The following is a 24,124-nucleotide window of genomic DNA, read 5'->3' as shown; positions in this document are numbered from 1 at the left end:
TTTGTTTTGTTTTGTTTTGTGTGTGTGTGTGTGTGTGTATTTGTTTGTGTCCCAGCCCAACAGCATTATTCATCTGCCTCACACCTTCATTTTCTCAAGCGTGTTCATAAAAAACCGCACTCCCACGACGTCCTCTGTCCCGCACATCACCGCTTTTCCACGTCTCCTCTTCCTCTTTAAACTGTTTACAGCTGACACTTTGACATTCTTTGAAGAGCGCACACATTTTAAGATGACAAAAACACACACCAGCGCTTTACACCCCCAACCCCTGTGGTCACATCTCAACCACCACCTGCGCTGCTTCTGGAGTCAGGAAATCTTCTTTCTTTTTTTTTGCTCTAATATTATTTACAGCTTTGTCCTTCTGTTATGCTTCTTTTCATTTATGAAATTAAGACTGAAAATAGGGGCTATGCATTGCCAATTTGTAATGGTGTTCATATGTGTATTTTTAGAAAACCTTTTTTCAGAGACAAACATGAAAATGTTCTATTTTTTATAAGAGATTACTTGAAGTTTTTCACAGTGATGGGGGAAGGTTCAAAGAAAAGCTCTGCCTCCTCCCACATGAGAAATTCAGTGGCATGTGATGTTTTCATGATGTACATAGTGTTCTTTTTAAAAGATGTGTGTAAAAAGACATATTTTTTGCTTGTAAAAAAAAAAAAAAAGAGACATGCAACAATGTTACAGATTTGAATACAGTAGAAAACTGATTTGATGACTTGTTCTCCTTTTGAAATGAATTTGTCTTAAGTTCTTCTCTCTTAGAGTGTAATCTACAAATAAAAACTGGTATCATCTAGTTTACTTAACAACCTGTGTAAACCCTTGTCTGGTTATTTGAGTTGTCATAATTATTCCATCACAAAATGTCACTACAAAGAAAGAATATAACTGCTGCATGTGGCCAAGGGGAGAAGCATGTGTGTGTGTGTGTGTGTTTTTAAAGTTAAACGAGAAGACAGTGTGGGAGTTTGTATGTGTTAAACGGACACAATAATAAAAGGCAACAAGTGAGTTTGGTTAGCTTAACACAAACCGTATCAATTAGTATTCCCATTGTGTTCCTCGGCAAGGTAATGGTTGCCATGCCACACCATAGTTTTTGATAAATTTGACAAACTAAACATAACGTGTGAATTGATTGATGGTTTGGCAAATTATCCTTTGACAGAGCCAGATTAATAATTTTCCTTTTTTTTATGCCATGCTTTGTGTTAGCTGATGTTAGGCTAATAGTGTAGCCAAGCAGCAGTAAGTTTGACTCCTAACTAATGTTATTTTTTACATAAATAATAGAGAAGTGAGGTAACAATGTAACAGACAGAAACAATAAATTATGAACAAATAATCTGGAGTTATTGATCTTTTCATCCTGTCCATATCTAGTTAAATGCTCCACCAGAAAGTAAATAAGGTTAACCTTATTTACTTTCTGGTGGAGCATTTGGATATTATTTGAATATTATTCCAAAACAAACCAGTTGGTAAAAAAAAAAATGCCTACAGAGCACTGTTTGTCAATGACTTGACTATATAATACCAATAGTAATATATTGAGACTAGTAATATTTTTGAATACCGGTAGATTTTAAATCAGTGTTGTTCTCCGAAGTCTAGTTCTCCTTTTGAGAGGCCAACTTTCACTGTCACTCCTTTTTCAAAATGTTTTGAGGACATTCCTTTCCCACAGCCTGTGTACAGTGAACCCACCCAAAAACAATCATTCAGATAGAAAGGAAAACCACAAACTTGGCAAACAGCTCTGCGAGGTCAACCCATGAGTCACGCTGCTGTCTAGCTGTTGTCACCACTATCGAAGTTGTTGGGAGGAATCAAATTACAGAGAGGTGGGACTACCAGGAACACACTATGGCACCTGGCCAACCACTTTCAGTTAAGTAGGTGGAGGCGAAGTCCAGTAAGACAAATACAAAGTCTTTGTTGTTTTAGATAAATTCACACTGGGATCCTTTTAACAGTCTTTTATTGTAAAAAAAAACTAAAAAAAAACATTCAAACTCTGCAACATTAGGAAACTGTGTTGAAGTGCATGTTAGGGCCAAAATGTCCTGTATATATCGAATATTTATCCATCTTAAGATGATTATTAAAATAGAGAGTTTTTGGCCACGACTAGATAAACACCATTATTAAATGTTTTACAGCAGACACTGTCCAGTATCAGACACAAAAACTCCTGACTGAGCAGATTTTACCCAAGTCCAGAGTTCTCTAAGGTCTGAGAAATATTATTTATAAGGTAAAAATAGCAAAGAGGATTTTCAGAATAGTGCAGGGGGGATGCCACTGCCAAAAAGCAGACTCCAGGAGGTTGGGATCTTCCATTTGTTTGGTTCTTGGCTCTGAAACAGGAGAAAAACAAACTGCTGATTAGACATTTGAAATATTAAGGTTGTAGTTTGTTGTAAACAGAGGTTGTTGCTACACAGAAAAGCATTTCTTAATCATATCTTGCAACATCGCTGTGTGTGTGTTGGACATCTTGTTCGCTCTGGTTTTTGTTACTCACAGGTTTTTCCAGCAGATGGAGCCAGTCGTTCAGGTGATTGACGAGGGTGAAGGCGTCTGGGATGTTGTCACCTTCTGAACAGAAGAGCAGCAGCACGGCCAGAGGAAGATCCTCCGAACAACTAAACACAACATCAAGCACACACGGTCAGACGAACATACATGACAAGCTGGCACATGATTTATTATTGTTTGTGTTATTTAAGAACGCTGATTTAAAATCATAATTTGGCAGGACAGTTGTTTTCATCGCTATCCTATGGAAGCTATCAGATTTTCCTGATCTGCTAGATTTTAAACATTTAGGGATGTTGCTGCCCCCCCCCATGATATATTGTCTTATTTGTTTTAATCTGTATTCAAATGTTTTGTATAGTTTAATGAGTTTTTTTGTTTTTTTTCTATTTTACTTGTATTATCTGCTGTTTTTATTGTCTGTAAAGCGACTTTGAGTTCCCTGAAAAGCGCTCTATAAATAAAATGTATTATTATTATTATGTGAGACATATCTAATCAAAGTCTGTGTGGTAAAGAGATACCCACAAATATGACTTTCAAGTGAAATAAATTGCATGACATGCACCCACATCACAGCTGCATTAGTGAGTGAATTATCAAAAAAAAAAAACACTTAACATCTCAATGTGCTGCTATAATTTTGTAATTATATAGGATTATAGCCAAAAAGCTACAACTCTATCTTTATAAATAGTGTCACCTTTTTAAAATTGTTTATTACACAGTCTCAGGGTCATTTTTCCACTAGACCTACATGTTGAACTCGTATAACTGTTTGTATGACAAATAATGAATCTACTCGTTCAGATGAATCATGATGGAGGTCTGTATGAAGCTGCCGACAGGAAGCTGGAGCTCTCCGTCTCTACCTGTCCGTGTAGAGTCCTTTGGTGATGCCTCCTCCGGGGATGCAGAGGCGAGGCTCGTTGTTGGCGTCTGTCAGTCCTGGGAAAGGCGACACTAGCTCCATCTCCTTCCAGCCGAGCTCCTTCAAAGCGTCTGCACTCGCCTTCATCAGGGACGGAGTGACCAGGTACCTCAAAGGAGTGCTACAATGCGCACACACGCGCGCACACACACACACACACACACACACACACACACACACACACACACACACACACACACACACACACACACACACACACACACACACACACACACACACACACACACACACACACACACACACACACACACACACACACACACACACACACACACACACACACACACACACACACACACACACGTCATTAGAGCTGACCTGTATTCAGCCAAGACAAAGAAATGCCCAGAAGACGTGAAGTAGTTTGTCAATACCCTTCCAGCTGCTGGTCGTCTCTCTGGTAGGCGTGACTGCTGGACAGGATGACCGTCCTGGAGAAGCCACTGGCTTTGATCCAAGACACCACCAGCTGGCGAAACGCTTTGGATTTGGTCTGCAATGAAAACAGACGTAGAGCTAGAGCTACAGATTAAAAACTGTAGAAACTAGGGATGTCACGATTACTTGTTTTCACAATTAATTGCGGTATTAAATGCCACAATGAATTTATTGTAAAGATTCCAAAATACCGTCACTTTCCAAAAAAGATGATGTCAGAACCAAGTAAAGGTAAATGCACAGATACTGGTCTGTTAACCTAATGTAACACTGAATTGGTAGGAGTTTAAAAATGTTAGCATGTCATGTGTAATAAAAATAAACTTAAACATTTGTTGTAGATGACAGTTAATGCCTTGAATATTTCAAATATTTACCATGAGGGATTAATAGCTGGTCCTATGTTAATAAATACTTCAAATATTTTGTGATACTTCAAATATTTTGTGTAAATAATTATTATATTTTGAATATATTTGATTTTATGCATTCATAGTGTTGTGAAATTAATAAATGCATAATAATCATGATAACAGTGATACCGTGATTATTTCTCTGACAATAATTGTACCAAGAAAATCTATAATCGTGACATCCCTAGTACAAACTGTTGGAAGTTTTTGATTGTTCTCACCTTTACCGGTGGTGAGGTGACAGAAACAACACGAGCCCTGACATATCACTGATCTGATTAACTAACAGAGGAGACCAGAGGCATTTTGAATAAAGAGGAGGTGAAAACAACAAATTAGTTTGGTGTGCATTGCCACACACAGGGATTTTTTGGCAACCGTGCTGATGCTCTGGGGATTGCCGGCACAGCGTCAGACAGCTACTGTAGCAGTCCTTTGGTGTTATTTTAAAAGCTGCTGTGTTTGTCAGATGAGCCGGATTTGGCCAAATCCAAGGAACCACTTGCTTCTCTATTTTATAGACTTAACAAACATCAGATGCATTTAGTAGATTTAGTGTGGTTATTACCAGTAGGACAAACACAAAAGAGAGAGAGAGAGAGAGGAAGGGGAACTGGAGTGGAGTGGAGTGAGGAGGGGGGTGAAGCTACTGTACAACATGCAGCCCCCTCCTCCACCACCAGATCGTCATCGCTCTGATCCTCCTCTTCTCTTCTCCTTTCCAGTTCCACATTGGTCTTTTTCCAAAAACAAAAGGCATCACTTCTTTTGCTTTTTCAAGAGGGGCTTTTCAACTTCTTGCTTTTTTTTTCTGGGCAAATTGAGTCGTAAGCAACTGGACTTGAATTTGTCTGGGAAGACGTTTCGCCTCTTATCCAAGGTGCTTCATCAGTTCGTACGCAACAAGTCTCACTAGTCCGCACTAGCTAGACTAAACCTAAGCTAGACTAGCACTAGCTAGGCTAAGCCACTTGGATAAGAGGCGAAACGTCTTCCCAGACAAAAGTCCGGTTGCCTACGACTCAATTTGCCCAGAAAAGAACGATGACCTGGATGAATGAGAATATCCATAGACTTTTTTGCTCTTTTGTTTATCCTCCTCCATCAGGACACGGCTCTCTGACTGCAGGTTTTTCCTCCTCCTAGTCACATTTAAAGATTCACAGAATGAGCTCATGCTTTATGCAGCAGACTGTGGTTTTACCTGAATAATTGGAGCTCTGATCTGAAGAACGGCCAGCTTCAGTTCTGCTGCTGAATAAACTGTGGGTGAGAAACAGTTGACAGACTGAGAATTAGACTTGTGTGTTGGATGTCTTTTCACCAGACATGAAACCTGGTCTGGTCATCTTATTTTGACAACATGATAAAAACAGTTCAACCCACGGCGACTGACAGGAGGCAGCAACAATTCATCAAACATTACAACAATTTTACCTGGAGACTTTAAGAAGCATATAGGCAGTTAGTTAACCACAAATAAAGTAATTATCATCATCATCAATCATCATGACCCAGGGACGGTACCTTCTGCCGGGGTGTGCAGCTCCTCAGCGTCTTCTCCGGAGGTGGCGTATGGGTTGTTGCCAGCCATCGGGATGAGACAGTCTGTGTGGATGTAGCCGATTCGTTTCATGTTGAGAGTCGACACGATGAGGTCCACTGCCAGCTGACCCACATTACCAACAGCCACAGCTGGCTGGAGAGGGAATAAACAATATAAAATAATAAAAGTCTGGACCTTTTTTTCAATTGAACAAATGCAAAACATATCATGGTTCTGGTCCATCATATGTGAAACATATTTTCTACTTTTCCTAAATTACTATTTTCATTTTTAAGGTCTTGTAATTTGAAGACATACATTTGGGTGTTTCAGAAATTGTATCAGCCATTTGTCAGTATAATGTTATATAAACCACACACAGTTATTTTGTTTCTGTGGTACTAAGCATGTATGTGTGCTGCTCTAATTTCATCTCGTTGTTATTTATACTGTACTATTTATAACAATGAAAACAGTAAATTGCAGCCTTATATGAATTAATAGATGATGACAGTGGGCATGCTTCTGAAACATTGCAACAAGACAGTAACTATCCTCAGTTAAGGATCTGGATGCTCAGTGAAATCACAGTGACATGTTGACATGACTTGCACAAATGACAAAAGCATCTACCATCTTTAGGACGACTAACTATCAAAATATGTCCCACCGCCATTCAACAACCTGAGCTCTGGGTTGGACAAAACCGGCTCTGATACATCACCCAGTGGTAAAAACGCATATTATATTAAAGCAGTGGTGACAGGACCAGATGTGTGACAGGAGTTTGTGCCTCCAGATGTTTCACTCACCATGACGAGGGTGAAATCTTTGAAAGAGGGCGGCGAGTTTTCTGCGGGAACAAACATGGTGCTGTCCGGTGGGGGGTGAAACACGCAGCCAAACGTGGAGGGGACTCACAAACTCTTATTTCCAAAGAAATAACAAGAAACTATAATCGCCGGGGAAGGTTTCGCTTCTGTTTTCATGCGGGATGATGTCGAGGACCTTCGAGTCTCCCAGTCGCCGTCGACTACTGATGACGTACCGGCTTTATTAGTCTCTGTAGATGCCTGACTCAAATACACTGCGCAATAAAAGACGAGGAAGCTTAATTTCGATGTTTCGCCTGTCAGTGTTGCCCAAACGCAAATCTTGAATAAGTCCCCACTGTTTTCACATTTAAAAATGTCTTTGTTGTCTTTGTACAGAGACAATATGAGACGACTTGCTTATAGCTACAGCACCAAAAAAAAAACCCACTAATACATCCATGACTGTAACCTAATTTCATACGCACACACCCAGCCTTCTATAATTGCAATCAGTGAAATATATGAAAACAGTAGCCTATAAAACACAATTTTAAAATAACAGTTGTTGTTGCTCTAGTTTATTTAGTTTAATTGAATAAAGCTTCATATTTAAAAGCTTCGCAATGTTCAGCATGCTCCTCTCTTGTCATATTTGCAGCGACACTGTTGCTTCAGGCTGCGATCGTGTTTTTTTGTATCACTCAAACTCTCTCCATTAAATCAACCATCTTGACTGAAATCAGCCCGTTGTCGCTCCATTTCGTGCAGAAGTAGAAAATGACGCCGGGCGCCTTTGATGTGAATGCGCACAGAGCATGAAGCTGAGAGTCGGACTCAACAAACCAAGTTGAAAACCAGCTTCGTAGTACCGTGTTAACTCGGACCGGGGCTTGAGGATTTGTTGAGCTGCATCATGAACACAAAGCCTGGCTATGTTGAGCTTAACCCTTAAATTACCTCGATAAACTCAAATCCTGCTTCGTAGCTAGTGGCCTCTGCCCCTTGGTGGGGAGGCAGACTAAACAAGACTGACCCTTTTTCGCCCATAGGCTAGGCCTACTTGGATGCAAAAAAGTGTGGTGCCAAAAAAGAAGAAAAAAGAAAAAAAAAGTGAACAAAATCCAACAACCAAATTGATAAACAATTAGACCAATAAACACACAAATAAAAACAGAAATACTGCCTTGCTGCATGTCATTCCCCCTCTCTCTGCCTCCAAATTTCCTGTCTCTCGACTGGAGGCTATATAAGGTAAACCCCCCTACCAAAAAAAAAAAACATTAGAAAGAAAAAAAATAAATACTCCACCTGCTAGGGAGACGGACTGACGATCGTTGCGTAAGGGAGGAGTTTTCCCTGAGTTGCATTCAAGACGTTCAATGACGACGTGTTTAAGTAGCTGTACGCTGACAGATTTTACTTTCATTTTCAGGGAACCAAGCAGAGGCAGCAGCAGACTGCGGCTCAACTCTGGTCCGGAGACAACTTGAGGTGAGATTGTGAGATTTTAACATCGCTACCTGTGTGTCCTCTACACCAGTCTGCAGAGTTCCAGCACGGAGACGTCCGCCTGATAACGAGTATTTTATTTATTTATTTAGCATATTTATTTATATTTTTTATTTATTTAGTACGAACAATATCAACAATATCGTTTAAGTAAAAAATTTTTTTTTTTAAAAAAACAATAGTGAGATAATGAGAAAAAGAAGAAGAAGAGAGAGGGAAAGAAAAAAAGATAAACATTACAATAATTACCGCCCCTCCTCCTTCTCAGTTAGTCATAGGCCAGGCATGTCCAAAGTCCGGCCCGCGGGCCAATTGCGGCCCGCGTTCAAATTCCAACCGGTCATAAAATCAATAATATGCGGCCGCCAGCACGTAGGCCTACAATTTTTTTTCAGGCCTCGATATATTGCCATGTGCATGACTGTTTGTTTTCCTTATCTCTGGCCTCCAAACAGGCTGAATCACAAGTAGGCCTACTGTGAATCGGTCTCCCCTGGTGAAAAAAGAAATAGGCTACTTAATTGTATTTCAAGTATATTCGTATTCTCAATAGCCTATATTGAAAATGTATACTCACACAAATTGTACTTTTTGTAAATATATAAAAAGTACACTAACATCACACTTTCATGCTAACACAACACACTTTGAAATAATTATACTATATTACACTTTATAGAAATATATTATACTAAAATATACTTAGAGTGAAATTTATGTGTAATTTTTCTAAAGTGTAGCCTACTTATTTGAAATTTGTTTTCACACATAGGCTACTTTTGATATATTTTTAAATGTATGCTAAAATTGTCATTGAAAAATACAATGATAACATATTTTAAAAGTATACATTTTAATATCAACACTGTAATATTAAAGTCTAATTATGAAGTGAAGTTACGCTTGTACTTCAGGACAAAATGCAAACTAAACCCATTTATTAAATTTTGTGCTGTGTGTTTGGCAAAAAAAAACAAAAAACAATCTTACACACAAAACCACATGAAACAATCCATGAACACTTCACAACTTGTCCACGAGAGCGTTTTGGAGTTGTTGGATTGTGTGTTTGATGAGGGAAACCAGGAAATAGCCTACCATTAGTCTCCATAGCGGTAGCTGAGCAGCTCACGTCTCTGCCCCGCCGATCTAAAAACAGCTTGCACCGTCAATTAAAGGTAGCTAATGAACCCTACCCCTAAGACACTAGGGATTATGGCAACGGGCAAATTTGCCAAAATGTTGAAATATCCCTTTAAGCACATTGTTTTAATGTTTAGATAATGTCTGTTGTAACCAAGGTTAAAAGTCTGTATTAAAATGAGTTGATTGCATATTAAAAAGAAGACAATAGCTGAATTCATATACAAAGTTAATGTTAATAATTAAAAACAGATACTTACCTGCTCAGGACAGGGTTCACTTCCTCCCATAGACTGTTTTTTTTTTTTTAATTCAATCTAATGACAAAATCCGGCATTACATTGACAAAATTCCAAGTATTTCTGTCATCATGTAGCCAAAATGACCAAGCAAACAATACATATATAACTATCAACATCCATATCACCCAGAAAATAAGGTGATAACATACACAAAAACAACAACATACAAATGAAAAAAATAACATCAAATAAAATCAGGGAAGGCCTTTTGATATAAGTGAGTTTTGAGTAGGGATTTAAAACAAGCTACTGATGAAGCTGACCTAATGTCCTCCGGCAGATCGTTCCAAAGCCTTGGGGCCTGGACTGAGAATGATTTTTCCCCTTTTGTCATCAGACCCATGTGCAACAGTAAATAAGTGGGTCTTTAGCGTTGTTTTAAAAACCCCAATCGAACAGGCCTGCCTGATGTCCAAAGAAGATTGATCCACAGTGTTGTAGCCCGATAGGAAAAGGCCCGCTCACCAACCGTCTTCTTCCTAACCTTTGGAACACAGAGAGACACACTCCCCTGGGAGCGTAGAGACCGTGTGGGCACATACATTAACTAAGTCACTCAAGTACAAAGGTGCCAAGCCATTTAGAATTTTAAAAGTTAGTAAAAGCACCTTAAAATCTGCTCTAAACTGAATAGGGATGATTAATGTTTCCTTTGTTCTGGTGTTTGGCTCCAAGGCAAGACTAAAACAAAGACTGACTTAACTGTGTGTCCACAGAAAAACCCTCTGACGTCATCAACTGATCCTGAAAACTACACTATGGGTAATCTCTTCAGTCAACCCAAAGATCTGGACACGTTTGCAAATGGAATCACTGAGGGTCCAAATCTGAGAGTTAATCAAAACATTGTGAAGTTCTGCAGTTCTGATTCTTCAGAGAACCTGAAAATACACTATGAGACCAGAAGAATGGAGGCAGGTGACTGCGCTGCAGACTGGAACAAGAGCCTGGCAGAGAAGGTGGCTGGCTTGTTACCATCTCCTGAGCTGATGGGCCTCGGAGCGCTGGCCATCGCCGTCTTCATCGACATCATTTCCTTCAGTCCACCTGAGGAAAGCACAAAGGAGGCGCTGAGGAGTGTGTTTGCTGAGGAGAAGGCCTCCGAGGTCTGGGATCAGATTGACTTCTGCCTCACTGAGTACATGACTTACATCAACAACAGTATGCAGCTGAGGAGCAAGTTGAAACAGATTGAACCAAAGCTGGGTGAAGCTCTCATCAAGCTGAAGAACTCTATGGTGAGGGACAAGCACATGTCATCTGACGCCCTGAAGGCCTGGGTCAATGGAACAGCCTTCCACATCGAGATGCTGATCCATCTGGTGAGACTCGGAGATACTCAAACCTTTGATCATGTGGAGAGACGCCACTCAATTTACCAGAACGACCTGGAACCACTGTTGGTAAAGCACAAGGAGATGGTAGAGAACAAGTGCGCTCATTGCCCGGTGTATGGCAAGTACACGTTACATTTTATGCATGATGAAGATGGAAGAAGTCATTATATTAAACTGGAATTCACTCGCCATAGCTATAAGGATTTTTTTGAGGCTTACTACGCTCGCAGGTACAGCAGGCAGATGAGTGAGATCCAGCAGTACTTCAGTAACGCAGGAAGGAACCTGCAGAGTCGGGTTAAACAGAGAGGATTCTTCACTGTTGAATAAACAGATGCTGTTAAGTCTACATAGATATGATACCTATGGCCAAAAGTCTGTGGACACCGCCAGTGATAAATATTATGCTCACTCTGTGTCTATTGACATCATACAAAAAAAAGTTGTATCGGTGAGTTTCATGGACATTTTTACAAAGTTTGTTTGACAGTAGCAGCAGACTGACTTACTAAACATCATACACTTACCTGCCTATTACACTAATGTTGGTCCATCCAGTGACAGAAATGGAATATGTGTGCCCCTATTACAAGACAAATGTAACTTAAATGTGGCCGTATGTGTTATGTAGGTGATAGGATATTATTGTCATCATCTTGATATATGAAAATAATAAAATATACATAAAACACAATAACCGGTCTAGTAAAATTGGATTTTGATTGGCTGCATTCAACATGTGATATCAGAATCAGAATTACTTGATCCCCACATGGAGATTTTCTATAATAAAATAAATGCTATTATATCTTCTCAGAAAAAAAATCTAATTGACAGCTGCCCCAACCCTGCTGTATATAATACGGTCTATTTAAAAGCAGTGTCAAGTGAAGTAGATTTAAATGTTATGTGCCTGTTAATTTAGGAAGCGTGAATCAGCGTCATCTGCATTTGAGCAAATGAAAAGTGCAATAGAAAGGCATAGGCAAGTCAACCCCTCCTCACTAGTTTTTTTTTAATCTGTTTTGTCATTGTTTAAACACATACAAATCACAAATTGAGTATTATTCCTCCAATTAAAACACTTTAAATGCAATTTTGAATCCTCTATCTAGTGCTCACTAAAAATTTGTACAGATCATCTCAAGGCCGAGCCTCACAAAAGTTATCACACGGCTTTTGATTTCACTAATTTTATTTTCCAAAAATGTTATTTTGTCACAGCTAATCATCGCTTGCAGCAAAGCCACCAAACAGGATGTGTGAGTTCATATCTCAGCAAGGCGACTTTAACTTCATAGGCCCTCATCAGGAGGTAAAGTAGCTCAAAAGTTCACCGTTTGAGGTAGCTTTCTTATCTTTTTTTGTGTGTGTGTGACATGGCATACAAAACTTTACATTGTATAAGTAATTTAACCAAAATAAAGTTTAAAGGTTACACTTAAAGACTAAAATCATCATGTAACACTGAGTTGATGCGTCAGGGTGATTGTATCATTAGACAGAAAGTCATATAAAAACTAATTTATGAGTAACAGCACTTCATCATTTCATGTTCAGATATCTATGTCAGTTTGGCTTGACTTCATCAGGAATAGGTTGTCCCTTCACTGCAGCCACAGCATTGTCCACCATCCTCTGCACCATCTTTCTGGTTGTTGTATACGTGTTGGTCCCAACATGGGGTGTGATCAGCACATTTGGAAGACCAAGGAGAGGATGATCCCTGCACAGGATGAGGAAGAGGTGTCGTAATAATAGCAAGGAATGAGCCAGAAGGGTTTTTTTGGTTTGTTTTTTTCAATTTAATTAGAGATGAGATGCAGTCAAGATGTTGTTGGTTAAATAAATTAATTTTAGGAGCGATGGATTAATGTTTTTTTCTCTGTGTTTGCCTTTCATACATGCAAAATCTTCTGATCCATTAGTGCAGCTTTTATTAAACTATAAGAATAAATAAAAGAACATCAATTTACATAAATAGTAAGAATACAACTCTACCTTGGTAAAGGTTCAGGGTAAGTCACGTCCAATGCAGCTGCTCGAATCGTTCCACACTGCAGAGCTTTAACTAAAGCTTCTTGGTCCACAACCAGACCTGAGACAAAAAAGAGCAGATTCAGACCAAAAGACCACAGATTAAGGATAAACATGACAATCAATTACCTCAACTTTTTTTTTTTCCCACACGACCCTCACCTCTGCTGACGTTGACCAGTGTTGCGGAGGATTTCATGAGAGTCAGCTCTCTGTGGCTGATCAGACCGGTGGTAGCAGGAGTCAGGTTGACCACCAGCATCACAAAGTCCGACTCTTTCAGCAGGTCGTCCATGTTCTGACAGAAAGCTGCTCCCACCGCCTGCTCATCTTCAACACTCCTGAGCGGCACGGAGAAAAGATGAGATAGACCAACGATTGTCAAACATGTTTCTTTATCTATAATCATTTTCTGGCTCTTTGCAGCAGGTGCATTGTCAGGCGCCATTCAACCCTTTGTTTTCTTGCGGTGTGTTTCATTTCTAAATTAACCACATGAACTGTTTTGTCATCACTCTTTCACCTTCTCTTCCTGTTGTGATACAGGATCTTCATATCAAATCCTTTGGCTCTCTGAGCGATCCTGTATCCGATGTGTCCCATTCCAATTATTCCCAGAGTCGACCCCGAGACTTCGACTCCCATCAGGCTTTGTGGTATATGGGTGGTCCTGGGATCAACAGCTATTTGGTGACCTACACAGAGAAGGACCAAAACACCTCAGTGACTGTATCATACGCAGGATACAGCACGTTTTATAAATACATTAAAGGAGCATTATCGCAAATACAGCAGTAATAGCATAAAACAAGCTTAAATATGCAAAAGATAGGTCGGGGGGAGCCATAACTAAGTTTGCAAAGAAAATAGCCAACAGTGTTGTGTCCGTGGGGCAAATGCAGAATTTGTCTTTGTTATGATCCAAGCCGGCCCGGCGCCTGCTGCGTTCGATTGCACTCGATTGGAACTCTGAAAGATCTGACCTCCGAATGGGAAAAATGCAATAGTAAATTGTATTGTAGCAGTGTTTGGCTGCTGTCCTCTCAGCGTTATTAACGCGTTAACGCAAAATGATTTTAACGGCACATTAACGCGGGCCACTCCGTAGTTTTGGAAAACAGGGGGTGCGCCATAATGTTACAGAAAACCTGCATGAGAACTTGTTCTTCTTATCACCAAACAAGGCTGCTCTCTCTCTCTGACAGCTGATTTTTAAATACCATAAAGCATGTATGGAGGACAGACGCCCACTTATATCTGATAGCCTATGCTCCGCCGCTGGCTCCATCTAGTTGCCGTGGATTTGCGTTAATGCTCCTTTAAAAGGATACAGGTGAGCTCACCCTCGACAATCTTCCGAGCCGATGCCAGAAGCAGGCCCATGCCCATATCTGCAGTGGCATCGCTCACCACACCGGGTGTGTTGGTCACCCTGGCGCCGAGGCCGGTGATGTACGGCACATCGAGGTGGTCGATGCCCACCCCTCCGTTGGCGACCACCTTCAGCGATGGAAGTGAACTGAGCAGCGAGGGCTCGACCGCAGGAAAGGCGTTCCACACCAACACGGCCTGGATCTTAGGGCCGTGCAGCCCAGGGTTTTGGAGAAAGTCTTTGTGGCAGATGATATGGAAGTGCTGTTTCATTATATCAGTGACTTCCTCGATGTAACCGTGTTCGCCCACCTCTGAGATCAGAGCCCATGGTTTTTCCTCTTCCATGGCCTGTGGCAAGTAAGGAAACTTTATTTTATAAGACAGAAGTTACAAAGTGCATTACACACAGGCAAATAAAAGAGGGAGCTAAATTAGATAAAACTGGGAAAAATAAGTGAAGTCCAAAAAATAAAACACACAAACACTACAGTGTAAAGATACTTATAAGGCGCAGTGACCTACTGGGGATAGCACATAAAAATCTAGCACTGTAACCTTTTAAATTGTATTAAAGCAGAAGTGAGTGATCCGGTCGTTTTCGCTAATGCTGCGTTCCAGGCAGGCTTTTGAAATCGTAAATTACAGCTTCAAGTCACAACTTACGACTTTGTAGCGTTCCAGGCAACCCACTCGTGTTTTTCCGACCTGTTTTACCGGTGAAAGTCACTATAACGGCCACTCGTAACTTCCGACCGGTGAACTCGTACCAGATCGAACTGGTACCACTTCACGGTCGGAAAAATACGAGTTTCCTTGAACGCACCATAACAGTCCTCGTCGCTACGTCACCACATTCACGGCGTTCCTTGGCTGCACACACAGCCCTGCATGCCGTTCTCTCTCCTCATTGGATAAAAACTGTAGGATACGATAAATGTTTTCTCTTCGGCTCAGAGCAGAGCAGAGGGACTGAGAGACCCGTGTTTCAGTCCAAACACTCTATGTAAGTGATTGCTGTCGGAAGACATAACTATTTAAGACTTATATTAACACAAATATATCACTCACTTCTGCTTTAATGATCGTTATTACTAACCCTTATCCAGAATACAATGATAGTTAGATGGGTCATAGAGGCGTCAGTACCCTATTTCTGCCCCCTAGTGGGTAAACCTGACTCTGGATGTTCACCGGCTGTTCTTTACATACTGTAGCTGACAGTGCTCGCTATTGTAATCAGTGTGTGTGTGTGTGTGTGTGTGTGTGTGTGTGTGTGTGTGTGTGTGTGTGAGGGGTGAGGCATGTGGGTGGGAGTTAAGAAGGAGTGGGGGATATGCTGAATGCTTCAAGTCAAAATGCTATGTTACTTACGTCAACATTAAAACCTGTTGTAGGCTACTAGTTTCCAAGATTGATGCCTTAACTTCTCTTTAATTTACACAGAGATATGTTCAACTATGAAAATGACACCAGTGACACATGTAAAAGCCAAGTATTAATAATTACAAGATCAACTGGAGCATAAAAACCTGCAGAGACCAGGATTAGACCAGACTGCACTCACTAGTGTCCGTTTCTTCTCTTGACCCAGGAAGAACTGCTCAGTGTATTTGGAGATTTTCAAAATAAGAGCTTTCTTAACAGTGGCATGGGAATTAACAACAAAAACTGCTGCTACTACAACTAATGATACTAAAAATGATAATAATCATTTTAAAATAATTATTTATCTATAATAGCACTGCTGTCATGATAAACATCAGGTGAAAAGAATCTAATGCCCAAACTGTGACTAATTGTACAATACCTTTTTTTGTGGCAGCTGACATACAGATCTGTGCAGCTTTGTGACTTTATGAAGCCGGGATACTTGAGCTGAACCCCACAGTCTCCTCACACACTGGATGTAGCAGAGACCTCTCATTCTGGTTGACAAGTTGTCAGTTAAAAGTTTTTCAAAATTTGTGTTACATTACACACATGCAATAACAGCAGAAATTATTGTCTGTAAGGCTGCATGGAAATGAGCAATCAATCTAGAACAGATTATTAAAAACAAAGTATAGATGCTGTGCAGCAATAGTCGGGGCTGGGCAATTTTAGGCAATTTTAGGCAAAATTAGGCAAAATTAGGCAATTTGAAAGTGGAAGTTCCAAAGCCGTAGCACATATGCGTGATTTGTTATGAATTTTCAAAGTTTTTAAATTGAGAGGCGAGCTGTAACACCACCATGAGGACTAGGACTAGGCTATTTGTCTTGTGTTTCCAATTGAGAACATCTTGCATTTTGATGTGTCATCATCATTGCTAGGGCTTGAACTCACAATCTCTGACACCAAGAATCAGCTTCTATAACTCCCTGCTGTCACGTACACCTACAGCTGATTGTCTGGAAGTGAGATTCAGGGAGTCACCAGCCTGGCAGCAGTTGTCAAGGCAGATTTAAAAAACTGTCAAAATGTCAGAAACACTGTAAAACCTAAACAAAAATCTGATAATACATATATTGCAACAGCATGGAAATGTTGGTGAGTGTGTTGCTTTATAAGAGAAACTCTTATGTTTAAAAATGCCACTATTACACTGACTCCAGTTGTTCCCATGAGAGCAGAAAATGTTCTCAAAAATTCAGTTTTTATATTTGCCAAACTTCATCATCAACCACGACTCCAAAATATTGTCTTTTTTTTTCCAGGAAGATTGAAAATGTATTTAGTAAGAACTGGATGGTAATATTTTTACAGTACTGTTTACAGTCAAACGTTTTCATGTACTGAAGGGTTTGGAGAACTTTCAGAGTCATCAAAACGCTTTTTGGAGGTCCAGGGGGCGGGGGGATTTTCATAGGCTAATGGCGGCGGATAGAGTTCACTTTTGAATCGTCCAAAACACACACTGACCATACTGACCCAATTGTGTCCTGAAGCAGTGACTTGAAAAAGTTAGTAGTAGCTCCCAGAGATGCGCGAGATTTTCTGTGTTCTTCGTGTTTACATCAAAGACGGTTCCATCTGTAAGTATCTTTGTAAATACATCCAATGGTTTACATTACAATAGCCTCGCGTCACTCTTCAGTGAGGAGAAGAGCCTGTTAACTCTAGCCTCAAGCCTGTTTACCTAATATAATACATCCATGCTGTTTACTCCGAATTTTGTCTGTATTCTGGTTCCCGTCTGTAGCGGAAACCGGAATCACCAAATTCACCAAAATAAAAGTGTTCACCAACATAAAACTTATAGACATTAACTTGTAATACAATAAAAGCAAAAGGTTAACTTAATGGCTCAGGGCCTTTATTGTAAATTATATTCCTTAAATTAAAACGTTTCACCCATGGATGTATTATTGGTTTCACCGCATTTTGTTAGCTTGGTGCTTTTATTTTGACGGAAAGACCTCTCTCGCCCTGGTTCCGGTTCCTTACCAAAACAGCTCAATGGCCCCAGTGTTTACATCATACTTTTTTTTTTTTTAATTAGGCCTACAGATCATACAAACATACACATCAGACAAACCTGACATGGGGCCGGACATTTCTGTAAAGTTTTTTAGGGAAAAAACAAAAAACAGAGTAGACATCCAGTTTATAAAGCTATGTAAAACAATATGTGCATGGCTGCATGTAAGTCCACAGGTCATATTGCTACGGATGAATGATTAACATGATGTATGTAGGTCAGCTAAACAATCTCAAACATGTGCTCATTAAAGGTGTACAGAAATGGCCGTTTGTCCTGTTTGTCGCGCCGAGTTGTCACGAGCTGCAACACGAGTTTACCCGAGTGAGGAAAACGAATTTGATTGGTCGTTATCGAGCGGGCGGGATATTCAAAGCTTGGGGCGAGACCGAGCTCCGTGTGTGTGTGCGTGTCTCAGACGTTGAATGACGGATTACGGATCCAATATCAGTGGCTGGTGAATCGTGTACAGGCTGACGTATAATCCGTGCGCCTGCATTATCCAATGCGAAAAAAAAAATACACACTTTCATCCCGGATTTACTCAAAAATAGAATTTTGCACAAAGTTTGGCCTACAACGTCTGAAAGATGAGTTATCACATTAATTTTATCACCCAAAGTGGGCTCAAATTCAATTTTCTTTTCTGTACACCTTTAAGGAAAAATCTTTAAATAATACAGAAATATCTGTATAGCAGCAAGGTGCTTAAAATGGCATCAAAAGTTCATGTGTTTTGTCCAGTTCTCACCTTCCAAGCTGGAGGCGGCTTTCTCTTGACCCTGATGCTTCCAGAGTCTGGAGCAGAAACTGGAGCTTATGAAGGAGGAGGTAGTGAAAAACATTTGATCAAGTCTGACCTCACCTTAGCTCTGGGTGAAGATTTAACAGAGTAACCCAGGCAGAACAGAGGGTCAGTCTGCCCCCCCTGTAACAGTGAACACAGCAGGCAGAAGCTCCAAGGTTGTGATTGGTGAACAAATCTGACTGTGGTCAAGGGTCAGTAACTACCCCACTGCTCATGAATGATGTCTACTGCACTCACTTTTTCCAGCCAGTGACCCTCCTAATGTGTCTATTCATTCAAGTTTATGAATTATAATGACAATGATGATAAGTGGAAGGAGAAAGAAACTGAATATTTCAAATGGAGCAATAAAAAAAGTAAGCAAGCAAAATGGCAGTTGACTGACAACATTTCTGACCACACTCATTAAAAATACTGTATGGTTTATTCCAGCATCAACATAATAAGCTAAGCTATAAACTCCAAGCTGTAAAATGTGCATGTTGTGCATGAAGCAAAATGAAAATATATCTATTACCTATAAACCCTGGTGATAATGTTGCTTTTGCCTTTAGTGATGTCATACAAACTTATCAAGCCAGAGTGCAGCAAAGTATAGGCAAACTTAATTTTTTATTATTAACTGAAAGTGTCTTTTTAGAGTCTGAAAATCACCTCTGGCAACAAAAATCAACTGCAAAGTAACACTGGAAGCTGATAGGGGGTAGTTAGAGATTTCAAGAAAAACTGATCATTATGAATGAATGAGAAGGGTTCATGACCAACATTAAAATGTAAAGAGAACTGCCTCCTGACGGGCAGGTGTGTGAAGGGATTATCTAGCAGAGCCAGTGTGGTCACTGCTCACCTGCAGCTTTCTGCTGGATGACTTCATCAGGTTTCTCCTTGACTTTAAAGTCACCAAGTCAAGGGCCATTGATCCTGAATTATTCTAACCTGCTTAATACAGATGTCATTTGAACGTATGACCACTAGGTGTCACTCACACATTGACAGAGTGAAGTTTACCTTAACCTAAACTTGAATAGTAGGAGATAAGACCTATGATAAGACCAGCCAGCTCTTCACTCTCTCAATGTTTGATCAAAGCCATTTCAATAGCTTTATTTATTATTCATTTTCATTCTGACCAAACACACATTTAACTACTGTGAGATTTACAATATCAGGATTCCAAGGTCTTTTTATATTCGTATATATATAAAGTATTTGCGAAATCAGATAAATGCCATTTCGAAAAAAATGAGCTGATGCTTTTGAATTATTCTTTACATAGTGTTGTTTTCAATAAAGCTTTATTTTTTTGAGTTACATCTGTTTTTGTAGGTCTCATCTGCTTGGTCAAAGCCACTCAACTTTGGTTTGACTGATATCACCTGGTGTAAATAACAATTAAACATTTTCAAATATTTTTATCTACTTTTGCAAAATTGCAAATTAACTCTTCATATGTTGTCTTTAGCAGTTTAGCAGTTTATTTACATAACATGATATCAGTGTGACTTATTGAATAGGCCTATAGGCTCTTGAACTTTATTTGGACCTTGATTGAAGGTGAATTGAGTTAATTATTTCCTGTACAAGAGTCTCATGATTGTCTTTAAATTAAGCTCTTTAGCTAACATTAAGAATAATAAATATTTGCTGTAAGGGTATATTTTAAGCATGAATGCAACTTTTCATTTAGCGACAAGCTCCTGCAGTGGAGACTGGTCATTACCACTTTTCTACTGCCATTTCTCAGGCAGCAGCTTTGTTGAAGAGGGTTTGTATGAACTATAAATACAAGTTGAAGCAAGACTGTGGACAGCCACAAGGTCATCTCTTTAACCTATAAAATGCAAAATGCCCATAGGTTTGGTGCAAATTGGTGTGTGTGTGATGTGTATGTGTCGGGTGGTGTGTGTGTGTCCCTGCAGTAAGCTAAAGCATCAGTGTCGGCCATGTGTGCAAGTCAGCTGCAGATCAGCAGCTTACCTGCTTTCCACTGTTACATAATCTCACTAGTGTAAGACAGGGTACCTGCTCCTCCTCTCCTCTCCTCCCTCAGTCTTTTGACTCCTCCTTTGCACCTGTGTCTCTCATCCTCACATCCTCCATCCTCCCACCGGGGCACTCCTCTGCTACACATTTTATCCTCCAGGCCTCCTCTCCTCTTTCTAGATCTTCAGAAGCTCCTCCCATCCAGAAATACATCCTCTTGGTATCTCTCTGTGCAGTCCAGGAGTCATTTAGGTTTCCATTAAGCCCGTTCAGATTCCCAGCCAAGAGCCAGCTCCATCTGCTGCCACGTCTGACAGCATGTGGCCTCTTAACAAAGTGCTGACTCGCGTGCTAGACCCAGCAATTACACCAGTGCATCATTACACAGCAGTTTGTATCTTGTTGTCGGTGCTCTTCTCTCTGAGGATATCCCATCATTGTTTCCCACTCTTTAACCCCCCTTTTGATATCCCATCCTGCTGATCAGCACTTAACATCACAGCTGAGGATGACACAGGCTGTTGTCTTGCATGTCACTGACATGTTTGCAGACAGGTGAGGACTTAAACCTGACCTATGGTGTGATCATTGTCACGGTAGAAGAGACACGGGGTGAGAAAAGTCCTTAAGTCAACTCTGGCTCTGACTCTAATAGATTAATGACGTGAGTCCACCGAGCTGCCCACTGAGCTCTCTGAAGTCAAGGCGTGCTGCTTTTTGAAATACTGTCTCCTCTGAACAGATAAAAATAAAACTCCCAAAAAGATGAAGATGACTTTGCAGTAGCGTTTATAAATGGTGTTTGCACTGTGGTGTCACATCTACTTTCTTGTATTCCCTGGCAGCAGAAAACTGCAGTGAGAAAAAAACAACAAGTTCCTCTAGATTCGCATCCTGAGACAAACTAATACTAATAATACAAAAAAATCCTTTGCAAAGACTCAGAAATAATACAGGTAATTACCACAGTGGTGGAAGAGGTATGCAGATAATTAGCTTGACTAAAAATAGAAATATAAAAAAAAATCTCCCTGCATTCATTACACCTGAATAAAATAACAGAAGCATTAGCAACAAAAACATTGTAAATTCTCATTATGTAAAATAATAATGAGAAAACTGCACTTAAGTACATTACTTTAGTAACATGGAGGGAGGATGTTGGCCATCAGAGTTTCCTTTGAGTCATATTCTCCATTAAAACACTGTTTTGCATTAAGATTATAATACATTAACTTATTTAAACACGGGTCGAGCTGACTCTCTGTCATATAACCACAGAATAAGTTTCAAGATCCTGTTATCAAAATATTATGAAAATATAAGAAATGTCTGGTTTGGGTAAAAACATAACCTAACAAAGATCTAATAGTCAAATTTGATCTTTCTTTAAATAAATCTGTAATTACTTTCCAATGATAGGCTATATAATGCTGTATTTGTGTGCCTCAGCCTGTGTGTGTTGTTTAACGTGACTGTTGTAACTATAAGTGCTTTCATTTAGATCTCCCGTGCAGCTCCTTGGATCATGAGGACGCATCCTGCTGCACTTGCCAGAGGACACCTGCTGGACGTGGCTCTGACTGATGAAATGATATGTGACTCTGTGATAAGTGAAACACACACGTCCTCTGTGACTCAGGCTTTTTACTCATGCACTGTTCCCTGGGCTGGTTCACAGGATTTCCCCTCCTGCAGCTGCTGTTGTCTTGCAGAAATACATGCAGGCCAGAAAAAACAAAAAACACATACACAAACACACTTGACACCTGTGTCCCTCCAATGGTTCTGAAGAAGCTCAACACGCAACTCTCAGCATGTTCTGGTTGAGAATAAATTCACCTGCTGGATAATCCAGTCAACCTGAGCATTAGTCTGCTGCTCATGACGCACAGCCCTGCAGTTAAGTCACAGGTCGACTCAGTGGAGCTGGACGTTTTCACCTGCTCCTCTCTGTTGTCCCCTGACCTCTGCTTTGTCTCTGGATACAGAGAAATAAAAACGTAACATCTACATATCTAGCTACACGTGCACAGGTTCATAATATCATAGTGGTAAGTGATCTGGCCCACACTCAGAAGAGAAAACTTGATGTTAGAAAAACAGAAAGGTGGTTCAGCAGTGAACATAAACACCATGATTGATTCTTACTGGTGAATTTCACACATTGGTGATAATTTGCATCGCTCTCCGTGTAACATTCAATGCCCTTTTCTCAATAACATCACAATCCTCAACCAGGGAGCTTTGCTCACCTCCAAACTTTTGGCCACACTCCTTGGCAGGTTGAGGTTCAGAGCTGCACAAGGTTAGCCATGTCTGATTAGGTAACAGATAATCAGCAAGAAGAGGCTGTTGGTCCCGTATGCTGCATGCAGCTCTTTGGCCTCTCCTTCCACCACCAGCTACTTAGCTGCGTCCCTAAAGCCGCTGTTACCTAATGACAGAGCCCGTGTAGAAGCCATGGGCCGGCTGATTTAGAAGGTGGCTCTCCAGTTCAAAGCCTCTTGGCATTTGAGCTGTGGCAGACCAGGCCTCACTGGTATGTGTGTGTGTGTGTGTGTGTGTGTGTGTGTGTGTGTGTGTGTGTGTGTGTGTGTGTGTGTGTGTGTGTGTGTGTGTGTGTGTGTGTGTGCGTGTGTTTGTGGGAATGGGTGCGGAGCTGGCGATGGCTCTTCAGTGGACAGCCAGTCAGATCAATGTTATGCAAACCTATTAGTCAGAGGTTGCAGTGCAGGCTTCACACACAGTACTCAGGGACTCTCCCTCAGGGTCAAACTCACTGATGAGCTCTCACTTCTGTTAAGAGTGAATAACAATGTTGTCTGCTGGTTAAAGGCCAACGACAGAGAACTGCAGCTTCACACTATGCAACAGTGGCAATGAATCACTCATCCTGACACTCCACTGAAACAGATGCCATTGCATTTTGTCAGCACTGGAAGCGCCAGTGTCGCCTGTTGCACCTCATCACACAGTGCCTCTACTTGCACACCTTTATATCAATTTAATCTGATTATTTTTTGTATTGTGATTGTGACTTTTTTCAAAAATTTTGAATATTCTTTAAATACTCATCATGAGAACATTTGTTGAACACTTGTTATCTATCTATCTATCTATCTATCTATCTATCTATCTATCTATCTATCTATCTATCTATCTATCTATCTATCTATCTATCTATCTATCTATCTGTCTGTATGTGTTTATTGTTTTTCTATCAACCTAGTTCCTCAGTTCCCTACCTTTTATTTCCCAACAACAGCTTCAGATTGTATTGAATCTTATTGATGTGTATGTCTTTTGTGTTGCCTCACCTGAGCTGTATCCCTGGCTTGATTACGGGGTGGGACCAATTACTTAGCAAGGTGTCTCCTTTGTCCTTTATCCTGACGAAGATCTATGTGATCGAAACGTTGATCTTATAGCCTACAATAAACATTTGAGGAGC

At 40.3% G+C, this 24,124-nt stretch overlaps 3 protein-coding genes across 9 annotated transcripts; 1 reads left to right on the top strand and 2 right to left on the bottom strand.

The window, feature by feature from the left end:
* Positions 1 to 25: 25 nt before the first annotated feature.
* psmg2 (proteasome (prosome, macropain) assembly chaperone 2) lies at positions 26 to 8,154 on the bottom strand. 2 transcript variants are annotated; one of them, XM_083982602.1, is made up of 7 exons: positions 8,026 to 8,154; positions 5,884 to 6,055; positions 5,561 to 5,619; positions 3,880 to 3,998; positions 3,426 to 3,605; positions 2,540 to 2,660; positions 26 to 2,372 (listed from the first exon to the last, which is right to left on the bottom strand). In XM_083982602.1, exons 2-7 carry the CDS (start codon positions 5,990 to 5,992, stop codon positions 2,292 to 2,294), a joined length of 669 nt encoding a protein of 222 aa, XP_083838728.1. In that variant the 5' UTR covers positions 5,993 to 6,055; positions 8,026 to 8,154; the 3' UTR covers positions 26 to 2,291. The 2 variants fall into 2 exon arrangements, with proteins under 2 accessions (XP_083838728.1, XP_083838727.1); XM_083982601.1 differs by lacking the exon at positions 8,026 to 8,154 and adding an exon at positions 6,715 to 7,568.
* LOC310994073 (uncharacterized protein) lies at positions 8,087 to 11,618 on the top strand. The gene is made up of 2 exons (XM_083982600.1): positions 8,087 to 8,208; positions 10,388 to 11,618. Exon 2 carries the CDS (start codon positions 10,430 to 10,432, stop codon positions 11,336 to 11,338), a length of 909 nt encoding a protein of 302 aa, XP_083838726.1. The 5' UTR covers positions 8,087 to 8,208; positions 10,388 to 10,429; the 3' UTR covers positions 11,339 to 11,618.
* A 573-nt stretch (positions 11,619 to 12,191) lies between these two features.
* On the bottom strand, positions 12,192 to 16,331 carry LOC310994071 (putative 2-ketogluconate reductase). Of its 6 annotated transcripts, none has more exons than XM_083982595.1 (6): positions 16,227 to 16,331; positions 14,389 to 14,767; positions 13,569 to 13,740; positions 13,208 to 13,386; positions 13,010 to 13,106; positions 12,192 to 12,734 (listed from the first exon to the last, which is right to left on the bottom strand). In XM_083982595.1, the coding sequence occupies exons 2-6, from the start codon at positions 14,762 to 14,764 to the stop codon at positions 12,578 to 12,580; spliced, it is 981 nt and encodes a 326-aa protein (XP_083838721.1). In that variant the 5' UTR covers positions 14,765 to 14,767; positions 16,227 to 16,331; the 3' UTR covers positions 12,192 to 12,577. The 6 variants fall into 6 exon arrangements, with proteins under 6 accessions (XP_083838721.1, XP_083838723.1, XP_083838722.1 ...); XM_083982597.1 differs by lacking the exon at positions 16,227 to 16,331 and adding an exon at positions 15,984 to 16,001; XM_083982596.1 differs by lacking the exon at positions 16,227 to 16,331 and adding an exon at positions 15,949 to 15,991.
* Between the last annotated feature and the right edge of the window lie 7,793 nt (positions 16,332 to 24,124).

Source organism: Trachurus trachurus, assembly GCF_905171665.1.
Source record: "Trachurus trachurus genome assembly, chromosome: 11".
NCBI classification, from domain to species: domain Eukaryota; kingdom Metazoa; phylum Chordata; class Actinopteri; order Carangiformes; family Carangidae; genus Trachurus; species Trachurus trachurus.
The sequence above is the reverse complement of the archived record's forward strand: the minus strand, read 5'-3'. Positions and strand labels throughout refer to the sequence as shown.